The following is a 19,398-nucleotide window of genomic DNA, read 5'->3' on the forward strand; positions in this document are numbered from 1 at the left end:
GAACTTACAATTTTTTTTTGAAGATTTATTTTCATCTGCAATACTTTCTTAAATTATTTTAAAGATTTTAAGTAAAACAATTAAGTATGCCTAATAAGTAATAACCTTGAAATTCTGCTACAGTGACTTTTAAGGTTGACATTCCAAGCATGTATTTCTCACGCACTCAGGAATTAAGACACATACCTGAAAATGTAGAGTCTGGATTTTATTTATGCACCTGTCAGATGAACATAACCGACTACATTATGGGGAACTGCAAAAAGTCAAGAAACCTACAACTACATCAGATCTAAAACTGTTTGAGTGGGGCAGCGCTCATTCGTAGACATCTACTGCCGCGCTGTGGACAAAAGCAGTATTGAGGATCATTCCTAACAAATATCCATCAACAGTGCATGATTTCTCCCAGATCGGACTTTTACTGTGTTCACAAATAATGCATGTTTAAAAGCACACCGCATAACTACTGTAGCTAGCAAGTTAGTTCTGTGATACCCTAACAAGAAATGCTCAATAATTACAACAGTGCTTCAGGAACACGATTTTATGCTTCTGTGGAGGAAAACATACAAAGATATCAGCCTTTAAATTTGTTTATACTGCAATAGAGTTCATGTTTAAACCTTAATAAAGCATTTTAAGACAAGATACTGCTGCAAAGCAGAATCCAGTCAAAAAATGATAATGGAAAATACATTTAACACTCAAGCCAACATGAGTTTACTGAAAATGAACACTTAAGCATGCAACTAAATTAAGATAATCTTATAAAGGTAAATAAAAATGCAACGGTGAAAAAGAAACAGGTTAAAACAATGCATCAATCCACCAGCCAGAATTCTGCTCCTCCAAAAGCCAGACCACTAGAGAGTGAGCTTCACTAGGAAGAACGCACTCAAAAGTGGTAAGGCGTGTGTGTGACCCAGTTGGATATCTGGTCTTTGGTACGTTTGGCCGAGCTGTGGGAGGTGAAGAGTGACTTGTAGGTCTCAGATTTGTCCTTCATGTCCTGGATCGATCTCTTACTGCCAATGACGGGTCCCGGGGGGGCCTTTAATGTCTTAGAGCACTCGCCGGATGTGGACGGTCCTGGAGCTGAGAAGAAAAAAAAAAAAGACAAGACACTGGCGTGATCGAACCGGATGCATGACTTCTCCTAGGGCAGACTGATCTTTAACATCCATTCTTAAAGGAATAGTTCAACCAAAATTTACAATTTTCTGAAAATGTTTGTTTCTTCATCAGAGCAGATTTGGAGAAATGTAGCATTGCATCAGTGTCTCAGCAATGGATGCTCTGCAGTGAATGGGTGCCGTCAGAATGAGAGTCCAAACAGCTGATAAAAACATCACAATAATCCACAAGTAATCCACAGCACTCCAGTCCATCAGTTAACATCTGGAGAAGACAAAAGCTGAAACAAATCCAGCATTAAGACGTTTTAACTTCAAACCACTGCTTCCAGATAAAATACTCCATACATCATAATGCTTTTTCCAGTGAAAAAGTCATCTGGTCTGAATCAGGAGAGAAATCTGCACAGATCAAGCACCGTTTACGAGCTAAAACTGTCCAAAACAGCTCTAAACAAATATGTGTGTGGATTTTGATGTGAGAGACAACAGGAGATGGACTTTTTCACTGGAGGAAGCGTTATTATGGATTATGGACTCATATTTTGGCCAGAGGCAATGGTTTAAAGTTAAAACGTTTTGTTTCTAACAAACACACAGCTTTTCACTTCACAAGTCATTTAAATGTTTAGTTTTGAAATGTTGTTGTATGCATTTGTCATTTTTATTTAATTTCTTTTATTTTCTTAAATGTGTATATATATAGTATTTATAGAGTTTTAGCTTTTAGTTTTGATTACTTTTTCTTATTTGTAAGTCGCTTTGGATAAAAGCGTCTGCTAAATGACAAAGTAAAAGTAAAAGTAAAGTAAAAGAACATGAGTTCACTTGCTCTGCTGCCATCTACTGTCGGAATGAAATACTACCATAAACTGCTTACAACATACTGCACAGTATGCATACAGCCTACCATTTAAAAACACTATGTGAACCAGTATGCAATGACTGTTTCACATGACCTGACCATGTTGCATAATCTCAGCAATTAATGCAGCAGTACACAGATTTCCAAGAGCAGTTTCCTTTGCTTCTCTACAAAATGATGATGAAATACATCGCAACCACAGACTATGCATGGGTGAAAACAACACTGATATGATTGTGCTTTCAAAAGCATTCACATATAGTTCAATTTCACATGTAAATCTAGCCCTTCTGTACTCTGGCATGCTGGGATACCTGAATCACTGCGGCTTGCACTGCTGCCCTCTCCATTCACTGATGTAGATTTAGTCTCTGAGGTGTCACAGCTTCCTGCCATTACAAGAGAAAAGGAAAACAATATATTTAGTAGTTGTACTAGTTTAATAAAGTACTACAATTAGTTGTTCAACCATTATTGGGAAGTTCAAACCGGTGTTATTTATTTTACGATCACTGAGATACTAATTATTTAAATTAGTTTTTAATTTTATAATTTGTTTTCATTTTAATTTTAAAATTGAAGTTGTTAATGTCTATATAGTCTGTATTAATTGTAATTTTTATTTATAAATCAAAAGTTAAATTTTTTAATATTTCATTTTGTTAATTCTTTTTACATGCAGCTCACATTAAACGTTCAAAAAATGCATAACCATTTCAAAAGAAATGTATATGCTGAAATTTATATGAATTTACAAAAGCTTATTGACAATCCGGCTCATATCATGTAATGTTTAACAGCTCATTAGTTAATGTACAATCAAATAGCAAACATGAAACATGGCATTGCGCATTTATGAACGGCATTAAATGCAGTCAGTGTGGTTTCCCCATTTCTGTGGGCAAAACTAAGAGGTCTTCAGAGGAACATGTCTAAAGGTTGTGTGCCACTTCAAATGCACCAAAAACCCAGAAACGGTTTTATTTTTCTTTAAATGGTTCACTTCTGTAGATACAAGAAATTTGATGACAAAATCTATTTAAACATGATTAAAGGCAGGCAGTCTTTCCCTCTCTGAATGCATCTATGAAAGATTATGGATAATGACAGTTTCATTCCGGTTTTAATTCAATTTGTATTTATGTCAGTGTTTTGTCATAGTTTTGAATGAACTATGTCACCTCAGCTGATCTGTGATTATCTCACGGATAATCACATGTAAACTTTACTTAAGCCTGATTCATACTGAAGCAATACTAAAAGGGTAGACACAAACTTCAGTGAATATTGACATTTTGTCCTACATTGATAACGCCTGTCTGTCATTTCTACACAAAAGTTTACCTTTATTCCTCACACACTTTGAAATAAACATGAAAGGAATATTATGGGTTCAATAAAAAGTCAAATCTATCCACAGCATCGGTGATGTACTGCCAATTACCAATTAGACTTTATTTAAATCGTCCCTCAGTTTAATAAAAATGCACTTTCAATGGAGGCCTATGGGGGACTTTTGTGTGTGCGTAAATCATATTCAACATATCAGACGTTTTCATAGTGCTCAATTGCTTTTTTTCTTTAAAATGTCCCGTCTAGTGACTGACTCAAAAAGCAGACTTTCATCACAAGCTTTATATTAGACCAGCTACGCATTTGTGAATCGGTTACATCTTTAATTACGAGTTCATTATAATCTAACACTGTTTGATATGAAACAAAAAAAAAAGCTGTGCCATTACAGGTGTTATTGTGAGACTAGTGTGATTGAATTTCTTATTGAGCTTGTCTGTGTAAAGTCACTCTCAATCTTTCAACAAAGCTGTCTTGATGATGCAATGCCGGTAAAGCCGGTACAACTTTCACACAATATGTGCATAGGGACAGGGGCTGCTTACATACAGAATCATCCACCCACAGGAATTACGTCTGTAAGGCAAAACAAAACATTCCTTTACCTAGAAAAGTCTCCTAATCTCACTTTAGAGGACTCAACAGCTCAAACAGATTTAAAACAGAACCGAAGTGGATGTTGCTGTATAACAAGCCTTAAAATGGATAAAACAGCATCACAAAAGCAGCTCATTTGACTTATACACTATATTCCCAGTCTTATAATGGCAAGTCAGTTTTTCTGTGAAGAACAGAGCAAAATAAGTCATTATTCACCGGAAATCTTCCTCTCTTTCACAAGGTTATCGTTAACTAAAACTTAAAAAATATTTTTGTTAATTGAAATAAAGCTGAAATAAAATAAAAAAATAAAAGAAAATTAGAAATGTTGCCTTAGCAACTAACTAAATTTCAACCTGAAGCACTAAAATGACTAACTAGAAATTTAAAAGAAATAAATAAATAATATAAAACAATCAAAAACTAATAAAAATGGCAAAAGCAACTAATAAAATAGCTAAAAAAAAACTCAAAAAGTAAAAACCCGAAAATCTAAAACTAAAGCTAATTCATAATATGAATACAAACTATAATAGTGCATAAATAATACTAAAATAACACTGGTCTGTCGGAGCTCTAAAATCTCTCTCATGCTCACAATAAAAAAGGCATCTACAACACTGCATTGCTCAATATTTTACATCACAGAGATTTGGAGGCATTGAACCTTTGTGACTGTTTGTGACGCTCAGCAAAAGTTTGACAGCTTTGGCGAAGCACTGTTGAATATCGGTGAACGACAAAATGTATTTATTCATACTTTTACAGGAAACAGAAGCTCAAACTTCCTGCCTGAGTTCTCTATCTGTGTTCTACAGAGGAATGATATGACCCAAGTTTCATTCCTGGGTGAACTAGTGCTTTAATTTTAAGCTACGGATGAAGCATGTCACAAGAAATACTCACTGCACAATGATCAGAAACCTTAATGTGATTTATAATGCAAACCTTATATGTTACTGTACCTGTTGAATCCTGTGACTTGGAGACTTTAGTATCTTTGCTCTTCTTTGATTTCTGCCAAGAAAAAAAGAAAAATGCCTAACATGAAATGTGTTCTTAAAAACTAAAAACTAAAATATCGTGGAAGTGAAAAGAAAAGAAAGGAAGTGAAAACGGCTTTTGCTTATTCAGTATGGTCAGGGTGCATATTCATTTCCTTATCTCTTACAAATTACACTACGGTAATGGACTTTTCTTCTACTGGTAGTAAAGTTTTTATTCGTAGCTTCCATCCCACATCCCAAAGACCACTGCAATTCTACACCAGCAAGACATCAATTTACTTTCGCAGTTTTAGCCTTTGCTCGGCGCTCCTCCATGGCCTTCTGTAGCTTCTCCACCTCCTCTTTAGTCCCATTCAGCATCACAAGGTTGTCTTCTTGGAAAGGATCTCCACACTATTAAAAAAAACAAAAAAACACAATAACAAGAACGTGAAAATTAAAATGACTGAAAAATGTAATTAATTAAATGACTGATTTGCTTTGCTGGCAGTGAATGCAGTAAATCCCTGATCAATCCTGAGCATGCAAACTCTAAAATGAGGAATCATATGAAATACAAACACCAGAACGTCATGACCAGTCGAATGAAGAAAATCAGCGGCACATAACTGCATTCACTACTGCAGAAGGCGCAGATGTGCCCCGAGTGAGCCGAGAGACCACTCATTTTCTCCGCAGCTGGCTTTATTGTTAACAGACTAAGGCCGTGTCAAAGCGTTTTTTCTTGAGGCTAGCATACATAATAGTTTTCAATGGGAGTGCTGCGTTTTTTAAGATGACAGCAGCACAACAAAGCGCTAATAAATGATCAACTTTGGGCAAAACGCAGTTTTCAGTCAGCCGTCCAATCACAGTGGAGGAGGGGCGGAGCAAATAAACAGTGATGGGAAGATCGGATCACTTTACTGATTTTCTCGTTCAATCTCGTTCATCAAAATGAACAAATCTTTATTCAAGTAATTTCATTCATTTAAGTGGCTTTAAATGTTATAATTTGAACAGCCAAATCCCCCAAACTGATCCACCTACACAATCTTGATCATATTAAGAAGTCATTATAATGCAGTCAAACATAATTTACAGAGAACATAAATAATTACTTTACATTCCGAGTCTTTTGTTCATTTGTCACGTGACAGACGCAATGAACGAATCGTTCATGATTGACCCATCACTTGTACAGTACTACGCCTGAACGACAATGGAGAAGTTTATATTGATATGAAAAATAATGCATGCAACATTTCATTCGTGATGCGTCTGCCACATTACTTCAGCGGCTGTTCTGTATCACAGCAACCAAAGCACCTATAGCGCTCGCAAGCGTTCACAGCTAGGCTTTTTCAGAAGAGCGCCTGCCGCTTTCACCTGGCTAAACACACATGGATAAATGAATATTTGAATATTAGTTTTTATTAGCTCAAATATTCGAATGGAATATTTTTGAAAAATGGCCATCCCTAGGATCAAACAAGGCTTCAGAACTAGACTAGATAATACAGCTTCACTGTAACCTATATGCCTTTACAAAGGTTGAAACACCGAAAATTACAGTAAAACACAATCCTGTCCAGATGAAAGTGAAAAAGTATACTATACTTTGGCGAAAATGTTCACTACTAGTCAAGTTTAGACTCAATTATGACTATTTTCCACACTACACTGAAAAAAACTACTTGTAGAAACCATTTTCACTAAGAAATTGGTAATAAATTAGCACATTGTAACTTCAAAATTTTGTAGCAGAAAAACTGAAAAAAGTATTTTCTTGTTAAACATACTCTAATAATCTTTAACTTATTTAAAACTTAGGGAAACATTTTTTTTAGTGTAGTAAAGTCATCAAATCTATGATAATACACAATGGAAGTATAGGAAATATGATGTGACCACAAATGTAAAACAAACAAGCTTCGTTAAATGACAGAAAATAGTAGTTGAAATTACAAATTAACTAAAAAACTGTCTGAAAGCAAAGTGTCTAAACTCTTAATATGTTACAAAACAGGTCATAAAGCAGGTATGACGGCTTTGCCTGGAAAACAGAAAAAATGTTGCACCGATGATGAAGTTAACCGAAAGCCAAACACACACAATGACACAGGCATTCAGCAGCAGCTATTGTCCTGCGCACACAAGAGCACTAATCTCCCTCGATCATCAGCAAACGCACAGGCCACCGCCCCTCAGGCTCACTAGAGGGCAGTTCCCTTCTACCTCTGCGCTCAGGTGGGAAGAAACAAGGAGCTAATGCATCTGGAATCATATTTATCTGCAAAGCAGGCATCTGACGAAGAGATCAGGAGGTGGAGAGAGCAATCAGAGATGAAGATTATGAAGGTAAAGATGGAGAGAAACAAATCTGCAGCATCTACTCAGCAAACAATACCAAATCTGGTTGATGCTTTAAAGTTAACATGAAATCAAAATGCACAATTTCCTCAATGCACATTATTTCATATTAAAAGAAAAAAAAATTGCAATAAAAATGTTACATTTTGGTCTGTTGTTTACAAAAAGCTACTTTATATGGACCAGTGTTTCCCATTCATTAACTATACTAATCTGTCACGCCACAGTTTCATAATAAACCGAAGATATATTTATACTTCTCATATAACATAAAAGTTCTTTAACGTTGTGTTTCACGCCATTGCTTTGGCAAGTATCCGTCAAACGAATTAAAGGCAGAGTAAGTGATTTCTGGTAGCCAATGTTGACATTTGAAATCACCAAAACAAACTCTCTTGCAAGCATGGCCTAAAATTAACAGACGCGCACAGAGAAAATACTGTACAGGTACAGCAAGCTCACTGTTCGGAAGAAAAATATAAATATTGGGGTGGGGGTTTATATGAATATATTTCTGAAGGGAACTGACTTCACAAAAGCTTCGATGTCATTTTTCCCTTCTTATCACTGCCGATCCATAAGTGCCACCTGCTGTCAGAGAGTGAATTTGCGTTCTCATTCAGCCTGCCTGTTTTTGTTTCATGCAGGTTTTATCTTAGTATCTTTGTTTGTATCGTGAATAAAATGCAGTGGTTGGCACGCGCACAGAGAAAATACTGTACAGGTACAACAAGCTCACTGTTCGGAAGAAAAATATAAATATTGGGGTGGAGGTTTATATGAATATATTTCTGAAGGGAACTGACTTCACAAAAGCTTCGATGGCATTTTTCCCTTCTTATCACTGCCGAGGGTAAAATAATATACCTGAAAAAATAAATCATATTTATTTCACAGTGCAATTGTTTTACAATATATGGCTATTACTGTCATAGGAATAATAATATAAAATTATTATTATTATTTTAATCTAATTTGTTTGGCTTCCTAATTCACCAGTGAGACTGAGACACTATATCACAACTAAAAAGAGGGTTGAATGAATGAATGAATGAATGATGCATTTATATAGCGCTTTATTGTGTATTGCTGTACACCCAAAGCACTTTACAATCATGTTGGGGGGTCTCTCCTCAACCACCACCAGTGTGCTGCATCCACTTTGCACAAAGAACCTGTGTTGGAGCTCTTAATTTTGAACTCTCAAAGTGCACCAGATTTATGAAATTAACTTTAAAATGTACAAAATTTTCTTACAAGGGGGCATGCCCCCGGACCCCCCTAGAGGGATCGAGGAAAAATCCTGTGGGAAACACTGTGGACTGCTAAAATAGTTACTTTTACCAAGCTTTTTTTGTTATTTTTGAAGCTTGACCGTCTTTGTTCATATTTAAAATGCAAATGACTGAAAGAAATAACTAAATGATTACAGAATTTTCATTTCATTAATGAGGGCAACTATTCAATTAAGAATCACATCAACAAACTAATTCCCCACTGCAATGTATGAAAGCCATTCGTTAAGTACAGGACCATTATTAGTCAACTGTAAACTGAAACCATATAAAATCACTAACTGTAACTGAATGAACACATTTTAGATCTTATGATGCCCATTATTGTTTTTGCAACAAAAAAAAATAAATCAATTTTAGGTCTGTTCACATTAAATTCAATTTCCTTGTTCACATTCAAAATGCAAATGATCAAAATAAATGACTAAATTATGACAAAATTGACATATTTACACAATATAGCAACTATTTACTGTTTAAAAATATAATCAAGTCGATTTGAAATAAAAATGGACACGATTTACTGTCTTAATGCACATTTCTGATCTTATTGTGCACAACTTCTTCAATGCACATTAAAGCATATTTAAAAACATTTTTTGGTCTGTTATTTACACAAAGATACTATTCATGGACTGCGATTTATTTGAAGCTTGACCGTCCTTCTTCACATTCTAAAGTGATTACACGATGACAGAATTTTCATTTTTATGCATGACAACAACTATTTGTTTTGAAACTGAACCAGTTATTAACTAATTCCTACATTCCTGATCATATTGTGCATAAATTCCTCATTATTGAAAATTTAAAAAGCAAACTTGCTATACATGGACTGCTACATTTCCTAGATTGCCTTTGTGTTATTTCTGAAGCTTGACCTTATTCACATTCAAAATGCACATAGCAAAAGAAATGACTAAAGTATGACAGAATTAGCAAGTATTCATTTACAAATTTAACCAACTAATTCCCCACTGCCTCTGTGTATGAAAGGCATTCATTAAGACCAGAACCAATAAAACTGCTATAGTCAACCGTAAACCTGAAACTATATAAAAACATCTAACCAGTTCTGCTGAATACAACAGGTTACAGAACTGGTTAGACATTGTGCTAAAGATGAAAGGCCATGCTTCAAGACAATAAGATTCTCATGAGATAAGAGAGTTATAAAGCAAAAGAGGTGCAAATTGCAGCGTGAACTGGACCAATCGTTTTTCACCTCCTCACGCTCCTCCTCCCCATCTCTCATGGGGAGTGTTACGTAGCAGCTAAGCCCCACAGTCGCGGGAGGACCGCGCGCACAGTGGTCATAACAGCAACAACCGGCTCAGAGCAGTTTCACTCTCTCACAGAAAGGCAGACGCACTGATAGCAAGCGCTCGGTGGAGGATTTCTGCTCACGGAGGAGCCTTTTAGACAGAGGTCATGTGGATGTCAGTGCGTTTGTGAATGTTTAATCCCACTGCTCATTTACAGGAGTGGAGACGGCTTGAGCTGAAAGGTAAGCACACTCTGACTCATGGATTTATTGGGCTGCGTCTAATGCACTTGATGTTTATGCTTCAGAAAACCAAAACATGTGTAGGAGAGAGCCTGTAAAGAGATTTCATTTAGCTTTTTAACTACAAAAAAAATCCAATGTATAATGTATAAAGGCTGGTTATACACTATTAGTAGAAATACAGTTTTCAGCACAATGTTAGCGATACTAATCTGTTGCTCTTGAAGCCTGAGGTTTGACACATTTGTTATCTTAGCAGGTGCTTTTTAAGTTAATTTGCTATCTAACGACTACTGAGGCAGCTAGAAAATGAATCCTCTTTCAACACAAAACCATATAATGGCACTGAGATTGTATCACCAATGAAAGCATATGCACTAAAGCTCAGGAGGTTTTCTATTCAAAGTGCACTGTGATTTATAATTAACACCACTGTAGAGCTGGAATGAGTTTAAAGTTCAAGTTCATGTGCTGTTTAAATACCTCCTTAATCAATCAAGAGTCAAGACTTGACACAGACATCAATCAACCTTCCTAGATTGCAAAACTCTGTTTAAAAACCCTATATGCATTTGCTTTAGATAAAATTAATCAATCAGTTCATATGTGCAAATGTGTTTCAAACCTGCTTCCAGGGTCTAAAATTAAGTCAGATTTCCTACTAGCCATGAAACTGTATTTTATCTTGTTTTATGAAAAATATATTACAATGGAAAAATAGCTGCCTTTACCACAGAACTCAAACCATTGTGTAACACAAATCATCACATGTGAGCTCTGTCAAAAATGGCACCTGTCGCACATAAACATGAAAATGCATTGTGCTCATAATATATTTAAATGGTGAGGAATATTAAGTTTTCGTACAAGTTTTCATCAGTAAATGGTAATCCATCGCGATACTTTCTTCAACGATACTGAATCGATTCTAAACATGTCTTTTCCCTGCATGTGGCACGTGTGTGCTAAAGACAATCGTGGCGGACTTCATTGCACAGGATATACACTGTGAGACACGTGCACATTGCTTGACAGTGTGTGCTTCCACCCACCGTTATTTCAGTGTTTTACTGTAGATATGCTTCCATTAATGCCGTTTGGAATGCAGTATGTATTAGATGCACGAAACTCTGACAGACTTTCACGTGTGCTTTGTGTTTGTTGTCCTGAAGCTCGATCGCGGCTGTGGTTAAATGCACTTGCATCTCCGAATATACATGATATGTCTGATATGTGGAAATAGATCTGTGCATTAGTGTGAATGCAGCCTATTAAAGCTGCCACTGTCTATGATCTCATCAGTAATATCAAACAGCAATAATGCTGAGGAAAAAAGAAAAACCCATTAACTATGATTGTCTGTAAACTTTTGGATACTTTAAGCCCTCTCAGATACAGATATCACTTGAAATTAGTGCTGGGCGGTATGACCAAAAATTTATATCACGGTATTTTTCCAAATTATACCGGTTTCACGGTACATGACGGTATTTTTTTTTTTTCATGCATGACCGGGTGTTAACCATATTTTCTACTGATTGAGAGAGGAAATACTGCAGTATATTGACTTAGAATGCCCTATTTTACTGTCATGATGAGTGAATATTGTCAAAAAATACCACACTAAATAGTTGCCTGCGTCTGAGTAACAAACTAAAAAAAAAAAATTTTAAAAAGTGCATGTGATATTAACAGACGAAACAATCAGTAAGCGACAGGTGCTAGGAAACGCTGTTTTGTACTCATTTATTGACGAGTCAGCTGCGTTGTTGTCTTTTCCCACCTTTATTACTTTATATTTGCTTGCATGTTTTGAAGCTATATTTAGTTGGTTAAATTCTTAACAATTGTTTTGATTTATTATTAATTTGTAATTATTTTTAAAAAGTAGCCTGCTTATATAATTTAATAAAAATGCACAAAATAAATTTGACATAAAATGTTTATGAAAATTGCCATCAGTTACCTGAGAAAAGGCCATACTATTGTTCTTAAAATTCATGATAATGCAATTCCTAATAAAGTTACCAGCTAACGAGTACACAAGGTGTCAGGTTAGACGCTTTCTTTAATCACTCTGTATAAAAGAACAACAGCAGTCAATATAGTATAATACAGCCATCAGTTATAATCAGCGATTACCATCAATGATGTTGATGCAAACATGCTCAAGAGGCTAAAATTGGCTAAAATGGCTAAAATTTGGTCAAGAGGGGAAATCTAGACAATTTTAATAATGCAAAATGTTGGCACCTCGCGGTGATCTATGAAACAGGGTGTTGATGATGCATTTCTCCAGAAATACACTCGCTTTCTCCTTAAAAGCATTAACCAAAACCACAGCATCCTGCCATATTAATCTATTTGCTGCATACATGAACATCTGTAAAACTTGCAACACTTCTATCACATGTAAGAAGGAACTGATGAAGAGCACAGCTCGCCGCCTTACTGTCTATATAGGGAGCATCCTATTTTAAAAAAGGAACCTTATAAGTGACTTATTTGAAACACTCTGCATACGGGTGATTCAGGGAAATTATAGATAACTAAAACCTTTAAAAAGGTACATTTACTAAACTACTTTTACTTTTTTAATAAAAATAACTAAAACTAAAATAAATAATAATAAAAACTACAGAGACAAATTAAAAAACACACAAAATTAAAAGAGAAAATATAAAAAATAAAAATGCAAAATATTAATAAAAAATTATAATAATATCTCAATGATAGTAAAATAATACTAAAATAATAAACAAATATACTTAGCAAAATAATTAGTTAAATCATTGTTTTATCAATGCATTTCAAAAGTATATTTAAAGTATATTTTCAAGTGATATGTATAATTCAAGTATACTCAAAAATGTTTATTGCTTCATTCCCTATCTTTGATAAATTTTTTGCTTGTCGCAAAACACCCTAACATTAAGCCAACATATTTCACTGCGACATACTCAAACTCAGTCACACCTTCATACAGTTCTGTCATCCATAAGTACTTCTTAAAATCGCATTGCAACATTTTTACAATCCTCTGCATGCCTTTAAACTAGAACTGATTTGATAGCGATATCTTAAACTCGAGCTAAATTGTAACTAACAGATCACATACTTTGTGATGTTGATAGAACGGTGTGCGCTTTTCATTCTTTAAGGTGACGATGGACAATGTCAGCATGTTGTATAAACCCTTGAGGGTTCATTAAATGACTTAACAAAACTGATCTCCAAAGCTCATTTGTGTCCAGCAACTGGGACCTCCAGCAGTGAACGCAACTCTATGGGGTGCTATTAAAAGGAAACCCAAGGGTTGCTGCGCTTAGAAAAGAGTGACACAACAGAGTAACATCCAGGTGGGAAAAGACGTTTGTACCCTTATAGAGATGTGAAGGCAATCGTTGCCAATGTCAAAGGGTGTGATGGAGACCACACCATTATGCGTCATTATGAGAGTCAAAAAATGCTCCTGAGTAATAGAGACGCCCCATTCAAAAATACTGCAGATGTTTATCCATGTACGTAATGATATGATCACTTCTATCCATGACTTCACAACACAGCTAAGATGGAGCCACCCAAAACATGTGCTCTAAAACGGCTCTGGAGTTTAATGTAATGACATGATCCACCTTCATGTCATTGATCAAAAAATAAATAAATAAATGCAAAACATAATCATTTAGAAATTATTATAAGTATTTCAAACATCTAGATGTGTAGATGTTTATTAGCTTAAATTAAGTTTGAAATGAGCTAAAATAAAATAACAATAAACAATACTTTTACAGCACTCATTAATACTAGTTAATGTTAACTTCTACATATATTAGTAACATTATATTTGTATAAATTAAAATAATACATTGTATTTTGAATGTACATGACATAATATTGAATTAACAAATTAATGTTAACCTAGATTAATAAATGCTGTAAAAAAAAATGCTGTAAACTAGTTTATTACTAGTGCATGATATCTAATGCATTAACTACTGTTAATATTTATTTTATTTATTATTGTAAAGTGTTACACTTAATGTCTAATTAATGATTGTTTCATATTGATTACCACAAAAAATAATTGTGACTTGGGTAAAAATGGAAAGGTCAGGCTTATTTGTTTAAAGCACAAAAATTATTTCATAAAAATGTTATTAAAATGTGTATTATTTAAGCTGAAAAGTCAAAAATTAATTTTCTTTTTGAAATAAATGAATACTTTTTATTCATCAAGGATGCATTCAATTAATCAAAAGTGCCCATAAAGACATAAAGGCATTTATGTTACAAAAGATTTCTATTTCAAGTAAATGCTGTTCTGTTAACCTTTCTATTCATCAAAAATCCTGAAAAATAAAACGTATCACAGTTTTCACCAATATAAGAAGCAACTGTTTTCAACATTGATAATAATCAGAAATGTTTCTTGAGCAGCAAATCAGCATATAAGAATAATTTCTGAAGGATCATGTGACACTGAAGACTGGAGTAATGGTGCTGAAAATTCAGCTTAACATCACAGGAATAAATTATATTTTACAATACATTCACATAGAAAAGACCTATTTTAAATTGTAAAAATATTTCACATTATTACTGTTTTTAATGTATTTTTAATCAAACAAATGCAGCCTTGGTGAGCATAACAGACTTCTTTATCAACAAATACATTATCAAGCTAGTCTCTGTAAACGGTCTTTTTTGGACTGTTATGCATAATGCATCAAAAAACGTTTCTGTGCTTATTTAATGATTAACAGAAAGGGGAATGTATATTTGAGTACTTCACTATGTTGAGATAAGTTCCTCTCTTATTATTTTCCTTATCTGCTCTGTTTCAGGAGGTCTATAGCTGCTTTTCAGATGCTGGACTATTATGGTCCAGCTTGAGAACACCAAGTGCAGTTTTCTCTTCTGCCTTGGAGTCTGCATCCTAATATGTTCTGCCATCTACTTGAAAGCCAAAATACCCAACACCCCCCTTCCATCAACTGACTTGAGCAGCCAAACCACGCCAGTCCCCCAAAGCTGTGACATTCTTCCACCTGCAACTCCCGGGTTTAAATGGCAGCAAAAAGACTGTAAGAAAATCAGCTATGAGACCAAACCGGACGCAAACTGCACTCTATTGCAGTCAGATCTGCACTTTATCATGGAGCCGCTGAGCAAAGAAGAAGAAGACTTCCCTTTGGCTTTCATAATCACCATCCACAAAGAGCTGGAAACGTTTGTGCGGCTACTGAGAGCCATTTACGCTCCACAGAACGCCTACTGCATTCACATAGACGCCAAAGCGCTGGAAGAATACAAGACGAGCGTCCGAAACCTAGCTGGGTGCTTCCCGAACGTCTTTGTGGTGTCCATCACCGAAAAAGTGACCTACGCTGGCTTTTCCCGTCTGCAGGCTGACATCAACTGCATGAAGGACCTGGTGAAGTCTCCTACAAATTGGAAAAGAGTTATAAATCTGTGCGGCCAGGACTTCCCAATCCAGACCAACCTGGAGCTGGTCCGGTACATGCAAGGATCCGAATGGAAAGACAGGAACATGACACCGGGAATCAAGCAGCCACTGACTATGAAATACAGGACTAAGTTTCAGTACGAGGAGGTAAAAGGCACCCATGTGGCACCAAAAGGCAAGGGTCAAAAGAAGGGACCACCTCCTCACAACCTAACTATTTACTTCGGGACTGCCTATTACTCCTTAACGAGACCGTTTGTGGAGTTCGTCCTCAACGACAAGGTGGCCAAAGACTTGCTGGAGTGGTCTAAAGACACCTTCAGCCCAGATGAGCATTACTGGGTGACTCTAAATCACATGAAGGGTAAGTCAGAACGCTATAATCAAGAGTATGGTTGCCTTTTAAATGCAATATGACTCAAGTCATATTTCAAGTTCAAGTCAGTGATTAAGCAAGATAGCAACTGCTCAGAAGCATGTGGTCCCCTAACCATAAAATTGGTCTTGCATGTTTATTCAGAAACACCTGGCAGTTATGTAGAAGGCGAATGGGAAGGTAATGTTCGTGCAATCAAATGGAGGGATCAAGAAGGAACAGTACACCAGGGCTGTAAAGGTACGAGACCAGCTAGCGAACACTTTTTACACTGACATTAATGCATTTAGCAGACGGTTGTATCCAAAGTTTTATCCAATCTGTAACAGAACCAACAATATTTCTAGTATACAATGCCACGTTTATTCAGGGTTTCTGTAGGTTTTATGAAGGTAAATGTAATACTTTTTAATTTTTTTTACCTTTTTAAGACCAAGAAAATTGAAGGAATAAATTTAATGGAACACAATGCGTCCATATGGTCTCCAAAAGTAAATGTCTTGTATTAGCAACCCTTCAAATAAGATATACAAGACTTTTCTATTCATTTTACACAAAAAAAAAAAAAACTTTTGGGTTGAATATCTCTGCTTCCAAGCACTAGAATAACTTTTACTGCTCCTTCAGATTACAGCTCAAAGTGATGTTCTTTCTCAGTATTTCTGTCTTCTTTTCCAGTGTAAATGTCTAAAGATCATTTTATGTCATTTCACAAATGTGACCCTGGACCACAATAACAGTCTTAAGTCACTGGGGTAATATTTGTAGCAATAGCCAAAAATACATTGTATGGGTCAAAATGATTGATTTTTCTTTTATGCCAAAAATCATTAGGACATTAAGTAAAGATCATGTTCCATAAAGATATTTTGTAAATTTCCTACTGTAAATATATCAAACCTTAGTAAATATGCATTGCTAAGAACTTCATTTGGACAACTTTAAACCCTCAGATTCCAGATTTTCAAATAGTTGCATCTCGGCCAAATATTGTCCTATCCTAACAAACCATACATTAATGGAAAGCTTATTTATTCAGCTTTGAGATAAAACTGACCACTATGACTGGTTTTGTGGTCCAGGGTCACAAATGACATCAAATAAGACATCTTGTTTTCTGAGAAACTGATCAACATGAAGACATATCTGACACATATGAACAAATATCTGCTAATGGGCTGAGAAAAATCTACTTAATTCAACGAGGAAAAGTTTTCATACCCCACTGACAGGGTGTGTGTGTGTGTTGTGTTTCCCCCCTGTTTTAAGTATAAACTCACAATTTCTCAGAAAACAAGATTGAATATGTTCAGTTTGCATCTCAAGTAAATGGATCTTGATTTAAGGTTGTTTAGATATTTGTATTGGAAAACAAAGCAAAAATACTTGCGACATTTAATGCAATGCCTTCATGAATTTAAGACTTTCGGCTCTGATTTAAGACCTTTTTAGGCCTTAATTTTTGGAAGGGGCGAATTAAGACTTTATAAGACCCACAGAAACCCTGTTAATATAAATTAATATAAATTAATATAAAGCTAGATATAACAGCTCTTGATTAAAATACTGCATTTAATTAAGCCAATCAAGGCTTTTGCACAGTCATCATAACACATGTTCCTAACAACAGTCTGTATTTTCATGTAAACACAGGATTTTAATCTTGTGTCTGTGGATACAAAATCCATTGCGTTTGTTTCTACAGGACAATACATCAGGGATATCTGCGTTTACGGGATTGGCGACTTACCGTGGCTTATTGAAAGCGAGAGCATGTTTGCAAATAAATTTGAGACTTCAAGTTTCCCGGAAGCCCTGGATTGTCTGGAACTGTGGCATCGGCATAAAGTTCTCCAGCACGCTACGGTTCCCATTCAACCATCATGGCGTCTCACCACAGAGGTCGAAGTCATCAACAGCACACTCATTTCAAAACCAGAGGAGTGATTCTGGGCAAACAATCCCGAAAAGTCACAAGGAAAGGGAAATTCACACCGTTTACAGGCTTGCCAACTTCTGCATGCTCAAAACCCTATACCACGCATATCACTACATGATCTGTAATATCAGCAAACTCTAGTTCCTCTTGACGTCAAAGTACAATCTCTCATGGACACAGTAGACATGAAGGAAGAAATAATAGAAACATCACTGGAACATTTTCTGCTTTACGGAGCAAATTTATTGCGTCAATATTCACGCCGCATGGCAGTGCAGCTTGTGATGAGTAAATGTTGAAAACATGTGAACACTGATTGTTATGTGAGTGATGAGTAATATAACTGTTGTACTGTTAATAGTAATGGTAATTTCTATTTATTTCTATTTATTAACTGCAGCATAATGTACTGTTTAAAGTGGATCGATAATAAAGAATAAAGGCATAAGAATCCTTGGCCAGGTCCAAGATACAACAAATACTGCTATTTCAATTTGTTATAAAATTATAAAAAACAAAAAAATTGTGTGTATATATATATATATATATATCAACCCTCTACATTGCAAGTAAATCACTCGCAAATGCGACTAAATCTTACTCTGGGCGACTAAATAATGTCTAACATTAGCCATTGGCTAATAAATTCTTAGATTTTACACGCCAGTGTGTGTGTGAGAGAGGCGTTCAACACAAATTTTCACTCGATAAACACGCTGACTGAGCGCTTGAGAGTTTCGCTCTCCGTCAAGCGATCTGTACTATTTGGATGCGCTCAATGGATCATGTCATGTACTCAATGGATGCGCAGTATGTAGCACGCAGCGCACCTGTATTTGACGTACCGTAAACTAGTGTGAAGGCGCACGACTCGCCGTCTCTTTACTGATAGCGCTGTGTTTCTCACACATGCAAAGAGAGAGAACGAGAGTCTTGCATACCACGCTGAATCGACGCACTACATGTAAACCATATTCTTTGTTGTATTTTCCTGTCAAAATAACAGAGTTCATTTAGAATTATTCAGCTTTTAAGAACAAGCAAAAGATATGCCGGTTTCTCGGCAGTGGACGGAGCCAATGCGCAAACAGCTCTTAGCTCTTATCTATTCTCATCTATTACCGTCCCTGTTTTGATTTCAGCAAATCAGTTCGAGCGAACGCTGACAACGTGATTAATATTCATGAACCCAGCAGATAATAATAGTAGTAGTAGTAGTAGGCCTAGTATCTTTTAATAATAATTACTATTACCTATGACCAACAATATCTTAAACACCACCACCAGTACTAAGTTCAGTTAAAATGGCAAATATGCATTCATTCATGGTTACCAAGTTTTAGTTCTAATCACTAGTTCTATCATTAAATAGTGCTTAATTATCATAATATCATAATATAATGCTTGATTGGCTGAAGTTAAGAGTGCACATTCAGTTATTTAAGAAGCTGTTCCATTTTACAAAGATAAGCTGATTGGGTGGAATCATATATGTGTG

At 35.6% G+C, this 19,398-nt stretch overlaps 2 protein-coding genes across 2 annotated transcripts in view; one reads left to right on the forward strand and one right to left on the reverse strand.

The window, feature by feature from the left end:
• Window positions 1-199: 199 nt before the first annotated feature.
• The window catches only part of LOC107744351 (protein RTF2 homolog), a 33,904-nt gene continuing 14,705 nt past the window's right edge, over window positions 200-19,398 (reverse strand). The window contains exons 6-9 of the mRNA XM_016557938.1: window positions 5,241-5,354; window positions 4,920-4,971; window positions 2,316-2,390; window positions 200-1,098 (exon numbers count right to left, since the gene is read on the reverse strand). Of these exons, the coding sequence (XP_016413424.1) occupies window positions 899-1,098; window positions 2,316-2,390; window positions 4,920-4,971; window positions 5,241-5,354 (441 nt within the window). The 3' untranslated portion in view covers window positions 200-898. The remainder of the gene's footprint in view (window positions 1,099-2,315; window positions 2,391-4,919; window positions 4,972-5,240; window positions 5,355-19,398) is intronic.
• On the forward strand, window positions 9,904-18,370 carry LOC107744350 (beta-1,3-galactosyl-O-glycosyl-glycoprotein beta-1,6-N-acetylglucosaminyltransferase 7-like). The gene is made up of 4 exons (XM_016557937.1): window positions 9,904-10,115; window positions 14,963-15,949; window positions 16,106-16,201; window positions 17,667-18,370. The coding sequence occupies exons 2-4, from the start codon at window positions 14,998-15,000 to the stop codon at window positions 17,906-17,908; spliced, it is 1,290 nt and encodes a 429-aa protein (XP_016413423.1). The 5' UTR covers window positions 9,904-10,115; window positions 14,963-14,997; the 3' UTR covers window positions 17,909-18,370.

Source organism: Sinocyclocheilus rhinocerous, unplaced genomic scaffold (genome assembly GCF_001515625.1).
Source record: "Sinocyclocheilus rhinocerous isolate Xijiao unplaced genomic scaffold, SAMN03320098_v1.1 scaffold1488, whole genome shotgun sequence".
Classification (NCBI taxonomy): Eukaryota; Metazoa; Chordata; class Actinopteri; order Cypriniformes; family Cyprinidae; genus Sinocyclocheilus; species Sinocyclocheilus rhinocerous.

Excerpts from the sequence above, each read along its gene's own strand:
- LOC107744350 (XM_016557937.1), top strand. The coding sequence starts at position 14,998 with ATGGTCCAGCTTGAGAACACCAAGTGCAGTTTTCTCTTCTGCCTTGGA. Across the intron at positions 15,950-16,105 it reads GACTCTAAATCACATGAAGG|AAACACCTGGCAGTTATGTA; the intron begins GTAAGTCAGAAC and ends ATGTTTATTCAG. Across the intron at positions 16,202-17,666 it reads AGTACACCAGGGCTGTAAAG|GACAATACATCAGGGATATC; the intron begins GTACGAGACCAG and ends TTGTTTCTACAG.